General features: G+C 48.4%; 1 protein-coding gene across 1 annotated transcript in view; it reads right to left on the reverse strand.

The window, feature by feature from the left end:
* The window catches only part of LOC131591561 (collagen alpha-1(VII) chain-like), an 81,274-nt gene that overhangs the window by 6,047 nt on the left and 51,397 nt on the right, over nucleotides 1-23,830 (reverse strand). The window contains exons 57-77 of the mRNA XM_058862374.1: nucleotides 23,116-23,175; nucleotides 22,394-22,519; nucleotides 21,641-21,712; nucleotides 21,452-21,487; nucleotides 21,088-21,147; nucleotides 20,287-20,331; nucleotides 19,194-19,229; nucleotides 18,116-18,151; nucleotides 16,354-16,410; nucleotides 16,177-16,248; nucleotides 14,734-14,805; nucleotides 14,234-14,269; nucleotides 9,615-9,695; nucleotides 8,707-8,760; nucleotides 8,398-8,451; nucleotides 7,005-7,067; nucleotides 6,530-6,592; nucleotides 5,226-5,342; nucleotides 2,376-2,453; nucleotides 1,311-1,364; nucleotides 47-95 (exon numbers count right to left, since the gene is read on the reverse strand). Of these exons, the coding sequence (XP_058718357.1) occupies nucleotides 47-95; nucleotides 1,311-1,364; nucleotides 2,376-2,453; nucleotides 5,226-5,342; nucleotides 6,530-6,592; nucleotides 7,005-7,067; nucleotides 8,398-8,451; nucleotides 8,707-8,760; nucleotides 9,615-9,695; nucleotides 14,234-14,269; nucleotides 14,734-14,805; nucleotides 16,177-16,248; nucleotides 16,354-16,410; nucleotides 18,116-18,151; nucleotides 19,194-19,229; nucleotides 20,287-20,331; nucleotides 21,088-21,147; nucleotides 21,452-21,487; nucleotides 21,641-21,712; nucleotides 22,394-22,519; nucleotides 23,116-23,175 (1,321 nt within the window). The remainder of the gene's footprint in view (nucleotides 1-46; nucleotides 96-1,310; nucleotides 1,365-2,375; nucleotides 2,454-5,225; nucleotides 5,343-6,529; nucleotides 6,593-7,004; nucleotides 7,068-8,397; nucleotides 8,452-8,706; nucleotides 8,761-9,614; nucleotides 9,696-14,233; nucleotides 14,270-14,733; nucleotides 14,806-16,176; nucleotides 16,249-16,353; nucleotides 16,411-18,115; nucleotides 18,152-19,193; nucleotides 19,230-20,286; nucleotides 20,332-21,087; nucleotides 21,148-21,451; nucleotides 21,488-21,640; nucleotides 21,713-22,393; nucleotides 22,520-23,115; nucleotides 23,176-23,830) is intronic.

A 23,830-nucleotide genomic window follows, 5' to 3' on the forward strand; every position in this document is an offset into this window, starting at 1 on the left:
TTTATCCAATTTATCCGCTGGCAGGGTCATCCCGGGGCCAACTCACCACAAATCCCTCTCATTTCGCTCCTCAGCACTTCCTTCACCTCTTCCTCCTGTGCCAGAGCAGGAAAACGGAATTTAGGGATGAATTCCAACCCCGGCACCATCTCTCTGCTTGTCCCACCGAGGTGGAGCCACCTCGTTTGGGGTGTAATGAGAGCAGAGATTTGGTGTCACGGGGAGCTCGGTTCAAGATTTGTGGCTCATTCCCTCTGGAAATTCCTGGTTTTCCTGCAGCCAGGAAAACCTCCAGGTGCGAGGAGTGGGACCTCAATCCATGTCACACCTCCAACCTGGGCTGGCTTTCCAAGGAATGTCCCCACCCTCCTGGCACTGTCCCCAAAGCCACGATCTCCCAAACTTCCCTGAGCTCTGAAAAGCCGTGGAGCCACCCACATCCAGGTTTTCCTCCAGGATTGCCCTTGGGAGCGAGCTGTGGAACCACATTCCATGATTTGGAGCTGCGCCTCCTCCTGCTTTTTCCCAGCCAACACCATTCCCTATGGAATCTCCAGTCCCATAGATCTGGAGCCCGTCCTTCATCCCTGGGACAGCCAACAGCCACTGATCCCATTGGGAATCTTCCCTGTGGGATGGTGGATGCCCTGCTGGACTTTCTGGGGTCACCACCTCTTTTCCTTCTTGGGATTCCAAATCCGGGGGCATTTTCCATGTAGGGAGCTGGAATTTTCAGCAGCCCGAATTTAGGAGATCCTTTCCCGCCACCCCCCTGCTAAAATTAATCCTGCTTGGAAAATTAATCCACACCCTGGAAAAATGGAAATATTGCCTTTGTGTCAGTCAAGTGGCACAAAATCCGGGATGAAGGGATGTGGAGGGAGCTGTAACAGGAATTTTTTCCTGATCCGTGTGAATTAACCCCTCCTTCTTCCTCAGGATTGAGAAGCCCAGGGCAGCAGCTTTTCCCATTAAATCCCAAATTAAAGGCTTTGAAAATGGGGCACATTTCCCTCTCCTGCTTTTCCTTCGGGTTGGATCAGCCCTGGAGCGCCGATCCTGTCGGAAAAGCGGGAGTTGGGAGTCATGGAAAGGACAGGGAAAACCTGCCTGGGGCTTTAGGCCTGGCTTTGGAGAGCCCAGGTCTGCTCCCAGCCTGCTCTAACACCAACAGCCTCATTTCCCAGATATTCTCAGAGCAAATCCGTTTCTCAGCATTTCCCTCCTCCCCTCGGCCTCCCAGGGCCGGTTTGGCCGATTTTCTCCATTTCTCCTGGTAACGGGAAGCGATCTCGGGAGAAAGCACTCACGGAAAGGCCCGGATCTCCCTTGGCTCCTTTCTGCCCGGCCGGACCATTTTCCCCCTGTTAAAAACACTTTGATCATTACCAAATCTCCGGAGATTGTCCATGAAATGCTCTGGGAATAAATGCTCCACAGGGATGATAGCTCGGAAGGGAGATGGGTAAAAAGCCTCACGTGTTTTCCTATAAATTTTAGGGATATCTGAGAGTAGCTCAGCGGGCAGACAGGAACCGCCTCATCCATGTGTCCATCAGATCCCAGATTTTTTTGGGAGTTCTGCTCCATCCCAGTGTGGATTTTAACACTTTAAGTCAGGTTTATTTTCCAGTTGGAAGAGGTGGATACATGGAGAGGGTCCGGCCTGCACAGAATCTTTGGGATTCAGCTCAAGCAGAAGATTTGAAACTGGAGCTGCAATTCCAGTGCTGGAAAGACGGAAAAACCAGGAGCTGTTGAGCTTTGTCAACAAGGGATAAAAACACCCTGACAAATTTTCCACTCAGAACTGCTGGAAACTGGATTTGTGGATTAAGGGTACTTAAAAATATTAAAGGACAAGGAGCACAAGAAGGATGATCCCAATTAAAGCTGGGAGGATCATTTTTCTCAATCCACGCTCCCTTCCAGTGCCGGGAAAAATCACATTATCCACCAGCAGAACATAGAGTTAAAGCACTGCCACTCCTGATCCTAAAATCCCTCGGGACACTGGGATTTGCAGGGTGGAGGGACTGACCCCAAACAGGTTGGGATTGGGATCCAAAGCTCCTGTTGGGAATTCTCTGCTGAGCGTTAATTGCGTGTTAATTGCCCTGCACTGATTATCCCTCGGTTCCTGCTCTGATCCAAAGTTTGACGTTTTCCCAAAGGAATCTTCCCCCAGCTGGAGACACCTCCAGGCAGAAATTTGGGCAGCAAATTCCTGGAATTTGGGATTCCAACCTCTCTGCTCTTGTTGTAAAATCTGAAGAGCTGAGAAATGAAACCTGGAAGATCCAAGGTTCATCCAACCCCCAGTTTGGAATTTTGGGAAGCTCTGAGGAACCCCACTGGATCATTTCCACACTGACCACTTCTCCTTTCGGCCCATCCACGCCCGGGGGCCCCTGCAGGCAGAGCTGGGATCTCCCTCTTTTCCCTGGTGGGCCCTGGAGAGGAAAAGGAGAGTTCGGTCAGCACTTCCAGAGATATCCCACATTTCTTTGGGATTTTCCCCCTAAAACCCAACCTGGGCATCAGTGGAAGACACTCCGAACTCCTCAGGTGCTCTCTGGATGGGATGGGATCAGTGCTCTGGAATTTTTTCCCTCTGTCCCAACCCCACAAGCCATTCCTGGAGTTTCTCCTTTAATTCCAGGAGAAGCCAAGGAGCAGCGTGGGTGGAAAAAGTGGCACCTCACAGCCTCTCTTTAATCAGTGTCCAAAACAAAAAAGCCATTTATTATCCCAGACAGGCTTTTCTGGGCTCGCTAATAACATCAAAAATTCCAGCCTTTTTAAATATCCATGAGGGAATCTTGTACTTTCGGCTCCCTCCTCCCTCCTGTGATTCCTTTGATTTATTTTTCATGGCAAGGCACAGCCTGGGGAGCAAGAGAAGGAAGAATAATTTTGTTTCCATGGGCTGGAGCGGGATTTAATCCATATTTTATTGTTCTGGAAGGACCTTTTCCCACCTTCTTCCTATAACCACCCTTCAAAATTCCTTTTAAAGATCCCTGTCACATTTCCAGCATCTTTATTCAGTGACTTCAAGCTCTTATTTTTAAGGAAGATGCCGATTTCCAGAGGTATTTTCCAGGTAAAATTCAGCTTCCTTAAGGCAAATTTGCAGGGAGAAAATCCAAGTCTTTTCGGGGGAGAAAGAAAAAGAAATATTTGGGAGTTGTTTTAAAGTTGATTTTGTGATAAAGGAATTGATTAAGGAGATCTGGTGCCCTCCCCTCCAAAAAAAAAAAAAATTATTGGGAATTGCTGGATGTAGATTGAGTTCCTTGTTCATCCTTTCTGCTCTGCATCACTCTGTTCTTGCCTTAAATCCCATTTTTTTCACTGTGAATTCCACGGGATCACACATTTTTTTGTCTTTCCAAAGAGCTGCCTCATATTCTGATCAACATCTCCCGCTTCCGATATCGATATTGTAGTTTTCATTTACTTACTTAATTAAAACATTATTTTTCATGTGGAATTTGCCCAAATCCCGTCAATGTTTGATCCTGACGGAGCTGATGTGGTGTAAAAGTTGTCAATGGATTTAGGCTTGGGAAAAAAGTAGGAAAATTCTGGAAGGTGGAATAGACATTTTTTTTTTTTTTAGTGACCCATCCATATCAGAATTCCTGCAAAAATCCGTAGGATAAGGAGACCTTGGAGATCCAGGAGAGTGGATCTGATGAGATCCAGACTCACTTGGATTTTCCCAAGAAATTGGGAATTTTCCCAACTTCCAACCTCCAAAATCCAAATTATTTCCGTCATTGTCAGGAACCAAGGAGAGGATTTATGGATAAAATTTGCTTTTTCAGGTTATTTCATTCCAACTTTTCTTTTATTCTTGGATCTTCCAGATAATTTTTATATTCTTTAATCCAATCCTGAAACTCCCAGCAAAACCACGCTGGGAATTTTCATTTCCAGCCTTTTTTTCACTTTGGAAAGTTCTTTATTTCTCAAAGCTGTCTCAAGAAAACTTCCAGGGCAGGGTGATCCTGCTCATCGATGGAATTAACATCTCATTTCCCTGGATTTTTCCCCTGCGTTTCTAAAGGTGCCCAGCGTGGCTGGAATGCAAAAATATTCATTAAAAAACGGGAGCCGAGAGCCACCGGCTCCTTCCCAGGCCTTGGCATCCTGATCCCGGGATAATTAACGACTTGATGTCCTGATCACTTGGAATTGTCTCTCCGTGGAGAGGTCAGATCTTCCCCTGAAGAGACGGGAAAGGAGGGGAGGAAAGGGGATGGAAAATCTCTGGAGAAAAACGAACCGGGAGATGAAATTCCTGGATCAAGATCCCGCAGAAAGAGGGAATGTGGGAGAGCTTGGGAGGCAGCTCGGGAGAGGTGGGAGATGGGGACAGGGGGACACTTCAGGGGGGTTGGGTCACACGAGGGTGGCCAGGTGTGGATCCCTGTGGGCTTCGGGATCTTGGGATTCTTGTGGGATTCCTGTGGGAATTCAGGACCTGTGGGATTCAGGATCTGTGGGATTCAGGATCTGTGGGATTCAGGATCTGTGGGATTCCTGTGGGATTCAGGATCTGTGGGATTCAGGATCTGTGGGATACAGAATTTGTGGGATTCCTGTGGGATTCAGGACATGCAGGAATTCTTGTGGGATTCAGGACCTGTGGGATTCAGGACCTGTGGGATTCAGGATCTGTGGGATTCAGGATCTGTGGGATTCCTGTGGGATTCAGGATTTGTGGGATTCTTGTGGGATTCAGGACATGCAGGAATTCCTGTGGGATTCAGGACCTGTGGGATTCAGGACCTGTGGGATTCAGGATTTGTGGGATTCAGGATCTGTGGGATTCAGGACCTGCTGGGATTCAGGACCTGCTGGGATTCCTGTGGGATTCAGGACCTGCTGGGATTTCTGTGGGATTCAGGATCTGTGGGATTCAGGATCTGTGGGATTCAGGACCTGCTGGAATTCAGGACCTGCTGGGATTCCTGTGGGATTCAGGATCTACTGGGATTCAGGATCTGTGAGACTCCTGTGGGATTCAGGACCTGCTGGGATTCCTGTGGGATTCAGGATCTGTGGGATTCAGGACCTGCTGGGATTCCTGTGGGATTCAGGATCTACTGGGATTCAGGATCTGTGAGACTCCTGTGGGATTCAGGACCTGCTGGGATTCCTGTGGGATTCAGGATCTGTGGGATTCCTGCTGGGATTCAGGACCCGCTGCTCACCTGTGGGCCTGGCTCGCCCTGCGGCCCTCGAGGTCCAGCTGCTCCGGCCCCTCCAGGCTTCCCAGGCCATCCCGTTTGTCCTTTGAATCCTCCCAGTCCAGGAACTCCCTTGGCTCCCTGGGAATCACAGGGGGATTTTAGGGATGGGGCGGCCAAACATCATCCAAACACTTCCATGGCATTGGGAATACGGGAACACCTTCCACATTCCTTTGGTGTGGGAGCTCGGCTCTCCACATTTCCTTCTCCAGAAGGTGCTTGGTGAAATGGATTTTCCATCCAGCTCTTCCCAAGAATTCCTAAATTCCCAGCTCTCCACCTGAACAGAATCCTTTCATTTATAACCCTGGGAAAAACGAGGGAAGAGGAAGATCCCAAACCTATAAATTTCCCACTCATCCTCACCACTGAGCTTTCTCCCGGAGCTGCCGGAACAAAATATTCCCACGAAACCCAGCAGAAGGAACAATCCATCACCCAGCAGTGGTGGAAAACAAATTTCTGGGAGAGGAGAAGACCAGGAGCAGAAGGGAATGAGAATTCCCTGGGAATGATCTCCAAGCCTCCATCCCGAGACTTCAGGAGGTGTTCGACCATCGGGGAATGCGGAACAGATTTGTTATCCATGAAATCCTTTAAGATCCCAAATCCACTGGAGACTGGGATGCGGAAAGGGCCTGAGGGGCTGGAAAATGCCAAGAGATTTGATGGAGGCTGTTGAGGTTGTGTTTGGTTTTTGGTTTTTTCCTCAGAAATTTACGGTTTCAACAGAAATCACGGATTTTTTCCCTCTGTGGAAAATTTACAAGTTTAGGTGTGGGTTTTTTTAAGGAATAAAGCAGGAAATTAAGGAATTCCGAGAAGGAAGATTGTTGGGGAGTGATCCAGGTGGGAATTGCTCAGGGAGATGAGAGCAGAAATTGGGATCAGCTTGGAGACCTTTCCCATTTCCCAGGCCAAGGTGGCCACAGCCCAATCCACTTTTCCTACCCCAGAGCATTCCCAGGGATTTGCCCTGGGAATGGTGATGGAATAACTCTGACAATGCATCCCAGCCCCTCTGGATGGCTTTTCCTCACACTAAACTGGCTCCTCCTGGGATTTTATCCACGGACAGAGGTGAATTTAAGGAAACCTCTCTCCCCTGCCCTTTTCCAACTTTTCCCAGCCCTAACATTCCAGCCAGTTGACATTTCCCCTCTGGAAAGGGCACCGATGATGTGGAAAATGTTAAATTTTGTTAACTCCTGATGGATGTGGGATTTCTTCCTTGGGAATGGAATAAATCTGTGGTCAGTACCAACCTTTTCTCCTTTCTCCCCAGGAATTCCCGAGGTGCCGTCGTTCCCTGACGCTCCTGGTTCGCCCTGGAAGGAGACAAGGTAAAATCATGCCTAACGTGGGCTTGGAAATGCTGGGATTTTGGGAATAAACTGGTTTTTCCTTGGATTAGGGTTATTTACTGAGTGTCATCTCAGTCTGGGCACTCGGGGTATTCCAGGAGAGGGAAAATTCCCATGGAAAAGAGCCTGTGGAGCATCAGGATTTGGATGGATGAGGTCAGTTGAGGAGGTGAGTAAATATCCCAGTCCCAATATCCAAGAATCTTCACCCAATCCATGCTGATTTATGGGAACAGATCCAGGAAAACCCAATTTTTTATGCCCTTTGGCATTTTCCAGAGGTGGATTTGGGAAAACTTCTGGGGAAACTCTTGTGGGGATGATTTTTAACCATTCCCAAACCATTCCATAATTCTGTGATGATTCAAATCCTCACCTTTGGTCCACGTTGTCCATTCGATCCTGGAATTCCTGGTTTTCCAGGACTGCCAATTTCTCCCTGTGGATGGAAAAGCAGTGGAAGGGCTGTGAGGACAAAGAACCCCAAAACCATTGGGAAAACTCCGGAAAAGCAAGGAAATGGATAATCCAGGGATGCCACTCCGAGATAAAGTCTCACCTCAGCCTGGAAATTTCAGATCACTAAAATTTAACCAATAACAAAGGAGGCAAATTAACTAATTAACTCCAATTTAACTCACAACAAAGATAATTGGAAATCCTTAAAACTGGAGATTATCCCAACTCCAGGCTCTCCTTAAGGAAAGTACGGTGGGAAATTCCCTGGACAAAAATTCAGTTACCAAATATGAACAGCAATAATAATTATCCAAATAATATTAATTAAAATTGATTATGACCACAATAACAACGACGTTGCCTCTGTCACCAACAGCTCCCATTTCCCTCATCAAGCTTTCCAACCCTTCCATAAAAAGCCCATCAAGGCTCATTAGCGTTGTTTACTGATAAGGGACTAATGGTGCTGATAAGATCCCGGCACCAATTTAGAACTGAGCCCAGGCCGTTGCTAAGGCACGGATCAGGAGGGATTTGGGCAGGGTTTAGTTTAGTTTTTAACCCCAATTATCCCAAAGTTCCCGACAAGCCTTTAAACTTCCCAGTCCATGATTCCCTGCTCTTCATGGGCCTTCCAAGAGGGATATTCCAACAGAAATGGGGTGGATTCCTCAGGATTCCTCAGGATTCCATGCGATGGATCAGGAGGGATTTGGGCAGGGTTTGGTTTAGTTTTTAACCACAGATTAACCCAAAATTCCTGACAAGCCTTAAAACTTGTTTTAAGTTGGGATCACATTGGGGAATCCCAGTCTGTGATTCCCTGCTCTTCATGTGCCTTCCAAGAGGAATTTTCCCCGGAGAAATCAAGTGGATTCCTCAGGATTCCATGCCACGGATCAGGAGGGATTTGGTCAGGGTTTGGTTTAGTTTTTAACCCCAATTATCCCAAAGTTCCCGACAAGCCTTAAAACTTCCTAGTCCATGATTCCCTGCTCTTCATGGGCCTTCCAAGAGGGGTTTTCCCCAGAGAAATTAGGCGGATTCCTCAGGATTCCATGCCATGGATCAGAAGGGATTTGGGCAGGGTTTAGTTTAGTTTTTAACCACAGATTAACCCAAAATTCCCTGTAAATATTAAAACTTCCCAATCTGTGATTCCCTGCTCTTCATGGGACCTTCCAAGAGGGATTTTCCCACAGAAATGGGGTGGATTCCTCAGGATTCCATGCAGGAAGCTTTCCTGGGAATGAGTGGGAAGGAGTTCTGGGAATGGGGTGGTGGAGGGCGGGAAGCCGGGCTTGGCTCACCTTGGCACCTTTGGCTCCGGGAGCGCCGATCCGGCCTGGAAGCCCTCGCAAGCCCTGGGAAGAAAGGAGATCACAGGGAATGAGGGAAGAGGAGGAATTCTGAGGGTGCTGGAAGCTCCTTCCCCATCTCTGCTTGTCCCCACCTTTATTTCCCAGGATCGTGGAGTGGTTGGGGTTGGAAGGAGCTCTGGAGAACGTTTCTCCAGCTCCCAATCCAAGCAGTGCCACCCAAAGCTGTTCCCCCACATTCCCAGGGATTTGGGGCCTTTCCAAGGATGGAGATTTCCTGGGATCTCATCCATGTCCTACCTTTGTCCCTTTCTGCCCGGTGTCACCGGTGGTCCCAGGGTCACCTTTCCCTCCCTACATGGAAAAAAAGGATGAAAGAGATGAATTTTCAGGAATAACAGCCCAAAATCCTGTCCGTGTGCTGGAAGGTTTCTTGGGAGCCTCCCTGTCGTGAGGGAGCTGATCCCAGGGAAGTGGGATCCAGGAGGAATTTAGTGAAGGGTTCCTTGGTTTCCTGCTCTCCAGCAGGCAGAGAGGGACTTGGGATGTGAAGGAAATTGAAGTTTGGGCTTTGGTCAGAAACAGAGGGAAACTGAGGCTGGGAAATATGGGATAAGTAAGAAATTTTGGGATATGGGAACTGGAGGAGGACAAGTCCCAAAAACCAGGCCAGGATGTGCCTTGGAGACTTTTCCAGAATTTGGGAAAGGCTTCTGAGGAAGACTGTGAGAAAGGCCCTGAGGCCTTTAGGGGGAAGGGAAAGGAATGTGGGATCTGGGAAAGCACAGACAGGAATGTGGGATCCAGGAAAGCACAGACAGGAATGTGGGATCCAGGAAGGTCCAGAGAGGAATGTGGGATCCATTAAAACACAGACAGGAATGTGGGATCCAGGAAAGCACAGAAAGGAATGTGGGATCCAGGAAAGCACAGACAGGAATGTGGGATCCAGGAAGGTCCAGAGAGGAATGTGGGATCCAGGAAAGCACAGACAGGAATGTGGGATCTGGGAAAGCACTGACAGGAATCTGAAATCCAGGAAAGCACAGACAGGAATGTGGGATCCAGGAATATCCAGACAGGAATGTGGGATCCAGGAATATCCAGACAGGAATGTGGGATCCAGGAATATCCAGACAGGAATGTGGGATCCAGGAGGGAGCAGCAGAGACTTTTCCAAACCATCCGTGTCCTTTCCTGCCGCTCACCGGCTTCCCCTTCTGTCCCTGAAGGCCTCTGTCACCTTTGGCTCCCTTGATCCCGTTCTTCCCATCCACTCCTGCTGCACCCTGCCAGAAAGTTGGGAAAAATCCATTCCAGAGCCTGTTTTTTTTTCAGGAGAAGGGGGATGAGGACAATCCAGCATGGAAACGCAACTGTGGGATCCCTCAATCCGAGGTCAGAAGCTCCCCCAGGAACTGCCCCAAAACCTGAGGCTGGGATTTAGCTCCCATCCCTCACCCCAATTCCATGGGATTGGAAATCCTTGGCAAACAAAAACCTGGGAGGGGATCAATTTGTAATTCCAGCTCAGGAAAATGCGGCAGCAAAAGGCTCATTCCAGAAGATTTGGATGGGGTTGGGAATGGGAACAGGGATTTAAGGAATGTGTGAGCCGGGTTTTTTATCCCATTTTGGAATTTTTTGGCTTCTGGAGCCACATCCAGCACTGGGATCTCTTTTCATGGAGTTTTCCGTTGTTGTGGTAGCAAATAAAGCTGCTAAAAATCCTCATTTGTTTTTCATTTCTAAATTTCAAATTTTTTTCCCCAAGGTTGTCACAGTCTCCTCATCCATCCTGGCCAATTTTGATGGCATTTTCCAGCACTTGGATGTGAAGGAAAAATTTGATTTATTCCCACTTGAGCCCCTCAGCTCTCTCAGGGGAGAATGAATCGGCTGCTGGAGCAAATCAGGAGCTGAACAAGGGAAATTCTCTGCTTGGAATTTGTTTGCTGTGGTTGTTGGAAGGAAACAAATCCATTAAAAATAAAATACAAATAAAAAAAAAAATCAAGATTTATGTGCCAGGGACTCCCTGGATCAGGGAAAATCCATGTTCCTCCATATTCCAGGCGCTATCAGGCACAAATATCTCTTTATTGGTAACTATTTATTGACACAATCAATCTCAAATTCCATCTGGAGAGGTAAATAAACCATAAAACCCCGGGAAAACGGGAATATCTCTGTTTGCTGGGATAGATTGGAGGGCAATAAACCATTTGTGTGGTGATTAAATCCCACAAATCCAGGATACCTTCAAGTGCCTGGAGTTTTGAAGGAGCTGGGAGCTGGGATCAGACCAGGGATGGGTCAAAAATCTTCTTTTTGTGCACTAAAAAACCTTAAGAGTTCCCCTAATTAGCTTTAATATCTCAATTATTTAATAGTATTTAATAGATATTATTTAATACAAATTATTTATCATATTAATAATTAATTTATTCATATTAACAATTATTTCAATATTATTTTATATTTTTTCTCCCTTATCCCAAATATCTCCAGTGCCAGGTTTTCCATGTTTTCCTGTCCGTGTCCAAGTCGTCTTCCTGCTTTCCATGAGATCCTTCTCGTCCTGAGAGGATCCCAAATGGTTTTAGGAAAAGTTTAACTCACTTAAGGATAGGCTGAATGAAAGCTGGGTCTAAGCCTGGCCTACTTAGTCCAGGCAACATAAATAAGATTTAGACCTGGGTTTTATCTCTCTGTAGGTGGTTTCCTGCTTATCCTGGGCTGGAAAGATTTTGGAATATGGATTGGAAGGTTTAAAATTTTAAGGATGTGTTGGAAAGCTGGGTCTAAGCCTGGCCTACTTAGTCCAGGCAACATAAATAATGTTTAGACCCAGGTTTTATCTTTCCATAAGTGGTTTCCTGCTTATCCTGGGCTGGAAAGATTTTGGAATATGGATTGGAAGGTTTAAAATTGGGATTGGACCTGAAGGAGAAGAAGGTCATGGAAGTGATGCTTTCCCAGGAGAGGAAAAAGATGGGATAGGAGGAGTTAAAAGAGGGGAAAAAAAAAAAGAAAAATAAGGGGAAAAAAGAGAAGAAAATGCAAAGAGGCCAAATGGAAATTCGTTCCCTCGGATTTGCATCCCGGTGTTGTGGCGGAGAAATCAAGGCTGGACAATGAATGGGAGTAAATGAAAATTGAAATGGCAATTTAGAGGCAATTACTGCGGGAATACTGGAAACGGCTCCGGCTCCTTGGATTTGGGGTTAAAACCTTGCTGGAATTTAACTGCGAACGCTCCGGCAGAGAGGCTGAGTCACCAAATCCTGTGACGCAGAGAAACCTTGGATCCTCCGCTTCCAGGCAAAAAATTCCCATGGAGCTCCGGGCTGGAGCCAGGGAGGAGCCAGGGAGAAGCTGGGAATGAGCAGGGACACCCTGGGAAAAGCTGGAATCCATCGGGATGCTCCCCCGAAAGGATGGAGCCGTTTGAAGCCGCACATCAAAAGGAGGATGAATTCCCAAACTTCTCCTAAAAGGTTTTCCACCTCCCGGGCTCCTGCTCCTCAATATTTGATGGGATGATGCAAATGGAATCTTCACCTCGGAGCTCCAGACGTGGTTTTATCCCTTCCCTGCCGGGTTTTGGTGGAATGGGTCTGGTCAGGAGAATTTGCTGCAGTTTTGAGCTCCTTTCCCCCCCAAAAATTTGGTGTTTGGGGTGGGAATTGCCTGATTTAGTGGAAAATTCCCCTTGGCAGGGGGTTTGGAATGAGAGGATCTGGAAGGGAATGATCCAACCCTCAGCATTTTAGGATTCTGTGTGATCCCAGTTTTCCTGGGAAACTTAATATCCATAATAAGCTCAAATTCCTGCTTATAAACCATTCCCACCCCTGCTGAACTTGGAGTCCAATGCTCCAGGGATTCAGAATCCCTGGAAAAACCAAAACAGGGAGCAAGAAATGGGGGAAAACGTTATAAAAATCAGAGTTTTGGGGAGAATAATGGGTTAATTTGTTGTTACTCTGATGCACAATCTCAGGGAATAAAGAAGAGGAGCTGGAAGCTTGGATCCATGATCCAAATGAGGAGTTAATGGGAATAACGGGCGGCAATTGGAAAAGAAAAGAGGGAAGCAAGGCAGGAACAGCAAAATAAAAAGGGAGCAGAGCTTTTAGGAAAGGGGAGAAAGGAGGAGGAGGCGCCTGGAATATCAAAACCGAACCCGTTCGTGAGGTCGAGCGGTTCCATTGAATTTTTCCCAGGAATAATTGCAGGGAGAAGACACAAATGCTGTCAGCTCGGTTGGGAACTTCCATGGATCAGAAAATCGGGAGACTAAATGGATGAGGGCGCTGAAATCACTGCCAGGGAATTCAGCAGGAGCAGCAATTTGTGGGAATAAAAGATGGGAAATGAAGGAAAATGAGGAGCGTGAGGCTTTACCTGAAAGATTTGGCATTGGATCCAGGCAGGACGGGAATTCTGTCCTCAGGAAAAGGGAAAAAGAGGAACTGGGGGATGATGGACAGCTCGGGAATAACTCAGGGAAGGAATAATCAAAGTGGGAGCACTTAAGGGATAAAGTGGGGCCTTAATTCCCATCAGGATCCTCCCTCAGGTGCCTGAATGGATGGGAATGATGGGAATTCCCTAAATCTTCCAATAAAACCAGCAGGAAGTGAACTAGGCAGAGGTAGCCCCAGGAAGGATGAATTCCAGAATTTATCGTGGATCTTCCAGCAGCTCGGGTCTGGCTTTTGCAATTTGGGGAATGTGGTGAAGGATAAAATCCCAGCTTTGCCCTGCACCAGCAGAATCCCAGGGTATTTCCAAGAGAAGGATTCCTTTGTTTTGCTCGGATGGTGGATGGCAGGACATCACTTTGTGGGAGTTCTTATCCCTAAAATCCATGGAAAAATGGGATGCTGGGATCCCTTTGCACTCGGCAAACTTTGCTCTGTTCCTGGATGGATTCAGGTCTTCCCTACAAAACAATTCCATGAATATCCTCAATCCTACCAGTGCTGATCCCAGGTCTCGCAGCAAGTTCTGGCCTCCAGGTTTTGGCCAAGTGCTCAGAGGGTTGTTTATAATTATTAATAATAATTATTAATAAAAAAATTAATTGGATGAGGGCCTTTTCCTCAGGGAGCAATTCCCACTCTGGATTCCAGGCCTATCAGTAATTCCGTGCTGTGATCAGGAACCCACGGGGACTTATTTCTTTGGAAAACCTTGGAAATTTGGAGTTTGGGCCCTTAATTTAAGAGCTGGACTTGATGATCCTGGTGGGTCTTTCCCAACTCCAAATATTCCATGATTCCGTGATTCCGTGATTCTGAGAGTCTTTGGGGCTTGGAGACTTTTCCACTTGGGGCGAATCCACCAAAGGAATTACAAACATTAAATAAATGTCTTTTTTTTGTGTTCATTAATGCAAAATCATGGATTTGTGGAATCATGGAATGGTTTGGGGCAGGGAAGGGACCTTAAAGCCCATCCAGTTCCAATCCCAAGGGCAGGGACACCTCCCATTATCCCAGGTTGTTCCAAGCCCTCCCCAGCCTGGCCTCGGACACTTCCAGGGATCCAGCGGCATCCATAATTTTTCCAGGAATTTTGTGCCAGGGCCTCCCCATCCTCACAGAGAGGGATTTCTTCCACAAGCCATAACCCCAAACCTGCCATCCCTGGTATCCACGCTGGTTTTCCAGCAAAACCTCTCGGAACACGGACTTTGGGGAGCATCTCCCAGTTCCCACGGCCTCTTCCCACCCCTTCCCACATTTCTGGTTGTGGGACAGAAATGTCCAGGCCACACAGGCCTTTGGAAAGACAAAGGGAACATTTTCCAACTCACGGAAGATCCCGGTGAGCTCGGTTCTCCTGGTTCCCCCTGCAAGGAAAACAGGTTGAGTTATCCTGGGGAAGAGCTGAGATCCCTCTGGAAACAGGGAATGCTGTAGGAATTCTGGGAAAGGGAGAAGGAGAGCTCTGAGGAGCTCCCTACAGCAGCAGCTGGAAGGACAGTGGGATATCCCAAATATCCCAGCTGGAAAACGGATTCCACCGGCTCTAAATGGAGCTTGGAGAACATCTCTCACCTTCCTTCTGGAATGTTGACATTCCAGAAACTCCTTACTGACCATTCCAGCCTGGAAAAGCTCCCGGAGCGCTCTCTGCTCCTTTAAAATCTTTAGGATTTTCCTGGAAAAGTGCAGCTGCTCCTGCTTTTCCAGAGCCTCCGTCATTCCAATCAGCAATTTTGGTGAGGGAATGGAGGATTATATTCCATGGGAAAACTGGGGTGGGATTTTCCATCTCAGCCCTGGCAGGAGATGCCTCAAGTTTGGAGCTCACCTTCTGTCCCACGGGTCCTCTGCTCCCAAAAAGTCCCATCATTCCCTTGGCTCCAGCTTCTCCTTTGATTCCCTAAAATGTTAAAATCCCAGTTAAATACCTTTTGAGCACCGACTCTCTGGAATTTATCCACGGAAAAACCCATGGAGATAACAAAGGTGACCAAAAGCACCATTTCCATACCAAAATTCTATCCCCAGGGGTCAGGAAGGAAGCCGCCAGTGCCAGGACTTGGCAGGAATCTCTGGGAATTGTTATGGAAAAGATTCCATGCCCAGTGGTGGGGAATTGAAGGGAAACAGGCAGGAAGGGGGTTTGGATCCTTGGGATGAGCTGAACCTATGCCAAAAATCCAGGAGAAGACTCTGAGGGGTTCACTGGGGCCAGAGATTCCACTCTCCAAAGTCATCCGGATATTTATCCAGGAGGAGATGTTTGTGTGTTATTTTATGGAATACTTTATGGGTAATTTTTAATGGATTTTTTTTTTTTTCTGGAATATTTTTCTGGATTATTTTTTATGGAGTATTTTTCAGCGGAGTCCAACCAGACAAATAAAATATGTGGAGTTTTATCTGACTTTAAAACACAGGAAAACCTCCCCCCGCCACGGGAGAACCTCCAAGAGTTTCCTTCACTTTGGGGAGCGGGATCATAAAAGGTCAGGATCTGCCTCTTCCCAAGGGACGTGCCCACCTTGGATCAGGCAATTCCCACCTGGACTACACCGGGATCCAGCTTCCCATGGGAAATAACAGGAGCTGGATGTGTCACTGCTGCTGTAGCAGCTTCAATTTATTCAGTCCTGGGTCAGGCTCGTGAAGCCAAAGCCATTTCCGTGAGATGGAAATTGGGATGAGTAGGACACGGAGATGGGAGCCGTGACTCAGCTGGGAGTGGGAGAATTCCGTGATTCTTCCCAGGAAAACGGGGCCGGGTTGGGACCTGGGATGAGCTCCCGGGGAAGCAGAGGGAGAGGGAGGAGCTCTGCCACCACCCAGGGGACACAAGAGGGACACGGGAGCCACCCAAGCCTTGCCAAGAGCATTCCAGAGGCTCCAGGAGCAGGGACAGCTCCTGGAGAGAGAGGGGGATGCGGGAATGGAATTGTCCCAGTGGGACACCGGAGAAATGGGATGTGTTTGGTGTCCCCAAGCCCTGCCCAGCCCCCTCCTCTCCCTGTCAGTGCTAGAATTGGGTGTGGCTGTGTTTTCCAGCAGAGACCAGAGAATTCCAGGATGGAATTGGGGTGAAAGTGACTTTAAAGATCACCCAGTTCCAATCCCAGCCGTGGGACACCTTCCACTGTCCCAGGCTGCTCCAAGCCTTGTCCAACCTGGCCTTGGACACTTCCAGGGATCCATAATTTTTAATCCATAATTTTTCTGGGAATTCCGTTCACCACCCTCGGTCCCTTCCTCACAGGCTTTGGGAAGTTCCCACCTTTTCTCCTACGGGTCCGTCCTCTCCCTTCTCGCCTTTGTCTCCATCAAAACCCGGCAGTCCCTGCTCACCCTGAAAGAAAAACCAGGAATTGCTGGATTCGAATTCTTCCGACTCTCCTGGAAGGATCCAGCTGATCCCAGGCAGGGAAGGGACACCTTGGAAAGCCAAACTTACGGGATCTCCTTTGGTGCCTTTGTAGCCCTGGGGTCCAAAAATAGTTATGGACTCACCCTGGAGAGAGGAGAGACAGGGAAAGGGATCCACCAGGAGCTCATGGATCCCACTGGGAATGCAGCGATTAACAATTACATTAATTGCTAGGGTTAATCACCCTTAATTAAAAGCTGGAATGTGCACAGGAAACTCCAAATCCTGATGTTTCCCGGTGACCTCCTGTCCCTAAAAAACTCCCTAAACCTGGAATTATCCCAGTGCAGTTCTCCCGGATGGAAAGGGACAACAGGATCATTCCCTGATCCCAGGCTGACGCTGCTGGGACAGAATCCATGAGTGACACCGGGGGGTCGGGATTTCCAGCTCTTCCAGGGTTGGGAATGGAGCTGTCCGTGGTGTTTATGGATGCACTCGGAGCTGAGGAATGGGAACGGCGTTGGGGTCACCCCTCAGAGAGAGGTTTGGGGGGTGACACCCCCAAAGTGTCACCTGGGAGCCACAGGAACCCCCTGGACACATCCGTGCCAAGCTCCTCAGAGAGTGGAATCCAGGCTATTCCAAGGAATGTTTCTGCTCTGGAGAAGGGATGGTTGTGTCTCCAAAAGGGATGAAGCGCCTTCTGGTGTTCCCTTTGGAAAAAATTCCTTTCCCTCAACTCCCTTCAGCACAGATATTCCTGTTCTGGGTGATTCTGCCTTGCTGGGCTTTTACCAACTCCACATCCGTCAATATTCCCAAAAAAATCCGGCATTTTTTGGACTCCAACCCTCACCACAGGACCCTGCCCAAATTCTGCTTTCAGACACATTCCTGCTTCCCAGCTCTCTAACAGAGGCAGGATGGGGCTCAACAAATTTTGGGAATAAAAGGGAGACTGAAAATCCTGCAGTTTAATCCAACCCTGGGATTCGTGGAGTTATTCCCACACTGATCCAGGGAGAATGAGAGGGAAAATTAAGCTGCAATCAGGTGGAACAAAGCCAAGCCAATTTTTCCCTCCTGCTCCCGTTTTATCTCCGATTCCACCTCCTCTTTTATGAAGGCATCCTTTGGAAAATGCATCCCACATTCCTTCGGCTTGGGAAGAGTTTCGAGGCCTCCTCACGAAGCAAATTAAGAATTGATTGGTCTCCGGAGCGAGTTCCTTTCCAGAAGAGCCTCCTCGGAGACAAATGGGCCTTAATCACTGAATATTGCGTGACTCAAAGGCGGCATCATCACGGATGCTTTTCCAAACCTCATTTTCCAACGAGCCATTCCGGCCAGGAAGGAACTTAACAAAACGCCGGGCACGAGTTCAGAGGTTTCGGAGCATTTTCCAGGAGCACTCGAGGAGCTATTTTCCCATTACCTGTCAGGAGCCAGCTCGGGCTGCTGGAAATTAAGGTTGGCTTTGGGGTCAGCTGCTCATTCCAAAAATCAGGTGGAATTTTCTTCCTCCCTTAATTCAGGATTTTTTTTTTTTGTGCCTCAGCAAATCGTTCCCAAAATTACTTTAGTATTTTTTTTTCTTTTTTTTTTTTTTTTTCTTTTTTTTCTTAGGATCAAATCCACCCCGCAAACTCAGCTCCGAGAAATGTTCCCAGTGCAAGGATGGAATCAAAAGATTTAAACTGGTGGAAACCCCCCCAAAAAGGAGGGGCAGAATCCAGGTGTTTCCTCATCTTAATTCCATTGGCACAACAAGGAGAGGATGGATTCAGGCTTTTCTTGGAGCCACACAGTGAAAGGAAAACCCCAGAAATATCTGGAATGTCCTTACTCGTTCTCCCTTTGGTCCCAGAAGTCCCCGATCACCCTAAAAACAGGAAAATAAATAATAATAAAAAAAAGAATTATTCCCTTTTTATTCCCTCTCAGGCCATTGATTCCCACTCCAAGCCACTGAAATCTCCCGGAGCTGGAAGTCAGATCCTCTGGACACTCTGGAAAACCTTCAGCTCGCCACAAAATGTTGTGGGAAACCCAAATTTACGGCACTGACAATGAATAAAAACCCCAGAGGGCTGAGATGGTTTTCCTGACTCCACGCTCAGCACAATGTGGAATTACTGCTGGAATTCCCATCCCAATGGGATTCAGCAGGGGTGGGATGGCATCCTAAAAATGAAGGATTTCCCAAATTTCTCCCTCAAATCTTTTAATGGAATCTGTATGGAATAGGAGCTGGAGTGCAGAGCACATGAGGCTGATCCAGGGGCTCTCCCAGTCCATTCCTGGGAAATCCTGGGATGATTCCCAAAGTGATCCAGGGGCTCTCCCAGTCCATTCCCAGGAGATCCTGGGATTATTCCCAAACGCTGATCCAGGGGCTCCCCCAGTCCATTCCCAGGAGATCCTGGGATTATTCCCAAACGCTGATCCAGGGGCTCTCCCAGTCCATTTCCAGGGGATCCTGGGATGATTCCCAAAGTGATCCAGGGGATCTCCCAGTCCATTCCCAGGAGATCCTGGGATTATTCCCAAAGTGATCCAGGGGCTCTCCCAGTCCATTTCCAGGAGATCCTGGGATTATTCCCAAAGGCTGATCCAGGGGCTCCCCCAATCCATTCCCAGGAGATCCTGGGATTATTCCCAAAGGCTGATCCAGGGGCTCCCCCAATCCATTCCCAGGAGATCCTGGGATGATTCCCACTGGTTTAAAAGGCGCCCACAACACCAGGAACTGTGCAGAGAAGATCAGAGCTGCAGATAAGAGAGTTGCAGATAAGAGTTTCAGATAAAAGTTTCAGATAAAAGTTTCAGATAAGAGTTTCAGATAAAAGTTTCAGATAAAAGCTTCAGATAAAAGTTTCTGATAAGAGTTGCAGATAAGAGTTGCAGATAAGATCAGTTCTTACTCTTTGGCCCTTCACGCCCGGGAAGCCTTTTGGACCCTGGGAAAAAAACACATAAAAAATACGTGAAGATCCACAATAACAGGAGGAAAGTGGGAAGGTGGGAATGTTGGGAAAGAGAAGCCTCCATCCAAAGGCAGAGTTGCTTCCAGCATGGAAAAACCTCTGGAAGAACCAGCACGGGAGCTCTTACTTTAATCCTCTGCCCACCACCGGGATCTCCTGGCAGGTTGATAAATTCAGCCAAATTCCCTCGTTTTTGAGAATCCCACTGGGATTTTTGGACCCTCAACATCAAGGAAAAGCCAAGCTGCTCCAAGATGTTCTTCCAAGGTGGAGGAGGATCCTGGATGGGGATCTCCAGATCCTTTGGAGGCCAAGCCAGGATGGGGAGCACATTTGGAGAGGTGAAAAGCCACCGTGGTCACCCCTACTTGCTAAATTCCCTGGAACATGCAGGAAGATGGGAATTTTCATCTGCAGGGATACTTTTTCCTATTCCAGGGCTCTCCAAGCCTCATCCAACCTGGTCTTGGACACTTCCAGGGATGGGGCAGCCACAATTTTTCTGGGAATTCTGTGCCAGAGCCTCCCCACCCTCACAGGGAAGAATTTCTTCCCAATATCCCATTTATCTGTGTGCTATTCCAGTTTAAAACCATTCCCCCATTTCCTATTGCTCCGTGTCCTTATAAAAAAAACCTCTTCCTTTCATTCCATGAAAAATAACAGCCTAATAAATAATAATGAATAATTAATAAATAATGAGTTTATCCAAATTCCAGCTGTCATTTGTGTCTCCAGCGGAACAAGAGCCTGAAATCCCTGTCCTGAAATCCCTGAAATTCCCATAGACCTGACAACAGCAGGAGGCGGGATTGATATTCCAGGAGGGCTTCCAAACCTTGGGATGAGCCACCCAAATGGACAAGGACAGCAAGGAATTCACACGATTTTCCACTCCCTTATCCCACTGGAATTCAGGTTCCCAAACCTCTATTTCCCTCCGGAAGAATCCCATTTTATTCCTCTCATGGCTCGTGGGGATTTTGCCAGCCGTGGATCCCGGGATTTTCCGGGATATTGGAACACTCACCATCATTCCAGGAGGACCCCGCATTCCCACGATGCCCTCGTCGCCCTGGGGGATGCGGAGGGGCGGGGATAGCAACGAGGAATGCAGCACACAGGGAATCCCAAACCCACAAACCATCCCGCTGGGAATGGGGCAGGCAGAATTCCCTGTGCCCAGAGGATTTTTCCAGCCTCTTTCTCCCTCCATCAGGATCAGGTGCCAGGTGTTTTTATGGATTGGGATGACAGAGCTGCGCTGGAGGGTCCATGAAGGCCTTTTATGACCTCCTTGAGTTGACCCCACAGGACCTGCCTTTAAACCTCAGGAATTGTCCAAATTCCAAATAATTTAGGCCAAATTTGGGTCTCCCACGTGAAGCCAAAGCAACCTGAGATCCTGGGATTTAGATCTGTGCCGGAGTCAGAAGAGCAGAAACATTATTCCATCGTTTCCTTTGGATAATGAAACTCCAGCAAGGTTTACCCACAGCTGTTGACATTTCTGGGGAGCATTTCGCCTCAGGGGCCTCATCCAAAAGCAGGTGGGGAATTTTTCCCGATGGATTGGGCCATAAAATCCCGATTTATTTATGGGACAGCCACAGGAGCAGCCAATTTAAACACGATTCTCCGATTCCGACTTTGTCTTTGCCAGAAGGAGAACAAAACTTCTCAGGGAAAGGAGGAAAAGGGGAATTTTTGCTACCTGAAACCCTTCAGGAATTTCTGGGATGGGTGGGAGGGAGGTGATGGATAAAGCTGCCTCCAAAGGGGGCTGGAGGCCGCAGGAATCCAAGCCTGGAATATTTATGGATGGACCTACCCGAGGGCCAGGGAATCCACGGGGACCTCTCGGGCCAGCAGCTCCAACGCCGGCTTCTCCCTGGAAAGCAGAGAATTCCAGAGGCGTCACTCGGAGCAGGGAAACCCCACCACAGAATCCCTGATTATTTTGGCCAGGATTGAAGTTCCAGGAAGACTCAGGAGACTCAATTCCATGGATTTTCTGCTGTACTCTTTGGAGGGTGCTCCAGCAACCATGGGAGTGAGAGTGGAATGGGATGAAGTAGAATGGAGACAGGGACTTGTCCCATTCCCATTCCCATTCCCATTCCCATTCCCATTCCCATTCCCATTCCCATTCCCATGATTTCTGCTCGTGACTTTCTTGGGAGGGTGGCACTGACCTTGTTGCCTTTGGCTCCAGGGGTCCCAGGAATTCCCTGTAGGACAAGGAAAACAAAGAAAAGGGGAGGATTTGCTTTGGAAGTGCTCCGTGCTCTCCTATCCCAACATTCCCAGAGGATCAAAGCCCATCCAGCCCAGATCCCTCATCCATCCCTCCCAAAAGGCACAGGGAATGTGTACAAATCCACCTCTTTTCCTGGGGATCCCGATGGCCCCACGGGCCCTGGAAATCCACTCCGGCCTCTCCTCCCACGTTCCCCCTGGAAAACAAAACCCTTTGAGAGGAGAACACGCGGATGGGAAAGGTCCTGGTTTCCCTGATCCAGACAAAAGCAGGAGCTGGTGATCCAAGTGCTCCCTGCACTGGCAGGAATTTCCTCATGGAAAGGGTGGTCAGGCATTGGAAGGGGCTGCCCAGGGAGGTCTGGAGTCCCCATCCATCCCTGGAGGTGTCCAAGGGATTCCTGGATGTGGCACTCACTGTGGATTTGGCAGGTTTGGAGTCCCCATCCATCCCTGGAGGTGTCCAAGGGATTCCTGGATGTGGCACTGACTGTGGATTTGGCAGGTTTGGGCTCCATGACCTTGGAGGGTTTTCCCAACCTCAGTGACCCTGGGATTCTGGGATTCCTCCCTCTATTCCCAGGGATTAATGACCCCAAAATTCCAGCTGCCATCCCGATGCGATGGCCGCTCCTTCCCAGTCCCCTCCTCCAGTCCCACCATTAAATTCCCAGGAAGAGAAACTTCCCAGGAGCTCCCCTGTTTTATTCTGGAACCTGAGGACCATCCCATCATTCTAATCATTCCCGGTACCCTTCCTTTTCCAACCGGGATTTGTTCCCACTTCCCTGACAACATCCAGGAGACCTGGAACTGTGGGGGTTTGACCCACAGGGGTCACCCTGAGGTGACAAACACAACCCAAGGTGTCCCCTCACCTTCTGTCCTGGAATTCCAGGCACACCGGGAGCCCCTCTGTCCCCCTGGGATCCGGGAGTGCCGGCGTTGCCGCGAATTCCTTGGATGCCCTGAGCTCCTGGAGGTCCCGGGGCCCCTGGCTCGCCCTGGTGAGGGAATCACAAGGAATTGGGATATTGGGTGGGATTTGCTGGAGCTCCTGGAGAAAGTTTGGGATGTCTCCTTGAATTCCCATGATCGGTGCATGGAATTTGGGACACTGCTTTCAGTCCTCAGATCCATGAGGAGATCTGAGGGCTGCTGGAATTGTCACCGAACTTTGGGATTTCTTTTCTTCCCAAGTTTTGGTGACAAAAGGGCTTTTTTGTGGCTAAATAAGGACAGAGCCTTTAGCTCCAGACTTGTGGTGAATTCCAGCACCCCGGGGAGCCCTGGAACTCATTCCTGCTGAACCCACAATTCCCTGGATTTTTTTTTTTTCCCCCAGCCTGAGGATGTCCCTGCTGATTGCAGAGAGGTCAGCCCAAACCCTTCCACGATTCCAAATTTATCCTCAGGATGTCCCTGTGAAATGACCCTTGGGAGGGCACAGAGCATTCCCTCTATCCCAAATCCTTCTCCCGCCTTTCCAGGATGATTTTGGTCCTTTCTCTTTGCAGCCACTTCCATGCTCCACATCCAGCAGCGGAAAACCAGGATGACAAAGAGGAAAAATCCCAGGAAGAAATAAATCCAACCTTACCTTAAATCCAGGTGGCCCAGCCTGGCCAACCGGACCTCTGAACCCAATTCCTGGCTCTCCCTGTGAAAGGAAAGTCAGGAAAAATCAGGAATTCTCCTTCCAGTGAAAACCCAGGACAGGGAGAGTTTGGTTTGTGCTGCTCCATGGAGATCCAGCTGAAATCCCACAGGAATGATCCCATTCCAAGGGTTCCTACAGAGCCCTCGTCTCCTCTGGATGAGACGAAGCTGCTGGGAATCAGCTTTGGAAAAGAGGGAGCTGGAATATTCCTGGGAATGGTATCCCAGGATTCTGGGCCAGACTCATTCCTGTCCGTGTGATCTTCCTGGAATATTACCGGGAATGCTATCCCAGGATTCTGGGCCAGACTCATTCCTGTCTGTGTGATTCTTCTGGAATATTACCGGGAATGCTATCCCAGGATTCTGGGCCAGACTCATTCCTGTCCATGTGATCTTTCTGGAATATTACCGGGAACAGTATCCCAAGATTCTGGGACAGACGCATTCCCAAAATGTCCTGTCCATGTGATCCTTCTGGAATATTACTGGGAATGCTATCCCAGGATTCTGGGCCAGACTCATTCCTGTCTGTGTGATCCTTCTGGAATATTACCGGGAATGCTATCCCAGGATTCTGGGCCAGACTCATTCCTGTCTGTGTGATTCTCCTGCAATATTACTGGGAATGCTATCCCAGGATTCTGGGCCAGACT

The sequence above is a fragment of the Poecile atricapillus genome, chromosome W (assembly GCF_030490865.1).
Source record: "Poecile atricapillus isolate bPoeAtr1 chromosome W, bPoeAtr1.hap1, whole genome shotgun sequence".
Classification (NCBI taxonomy): Eukaryota; Metazoa; Chordata; class Aves; order Passeriformes; family Paridae; genus Poecile; species Poecile atricapillus.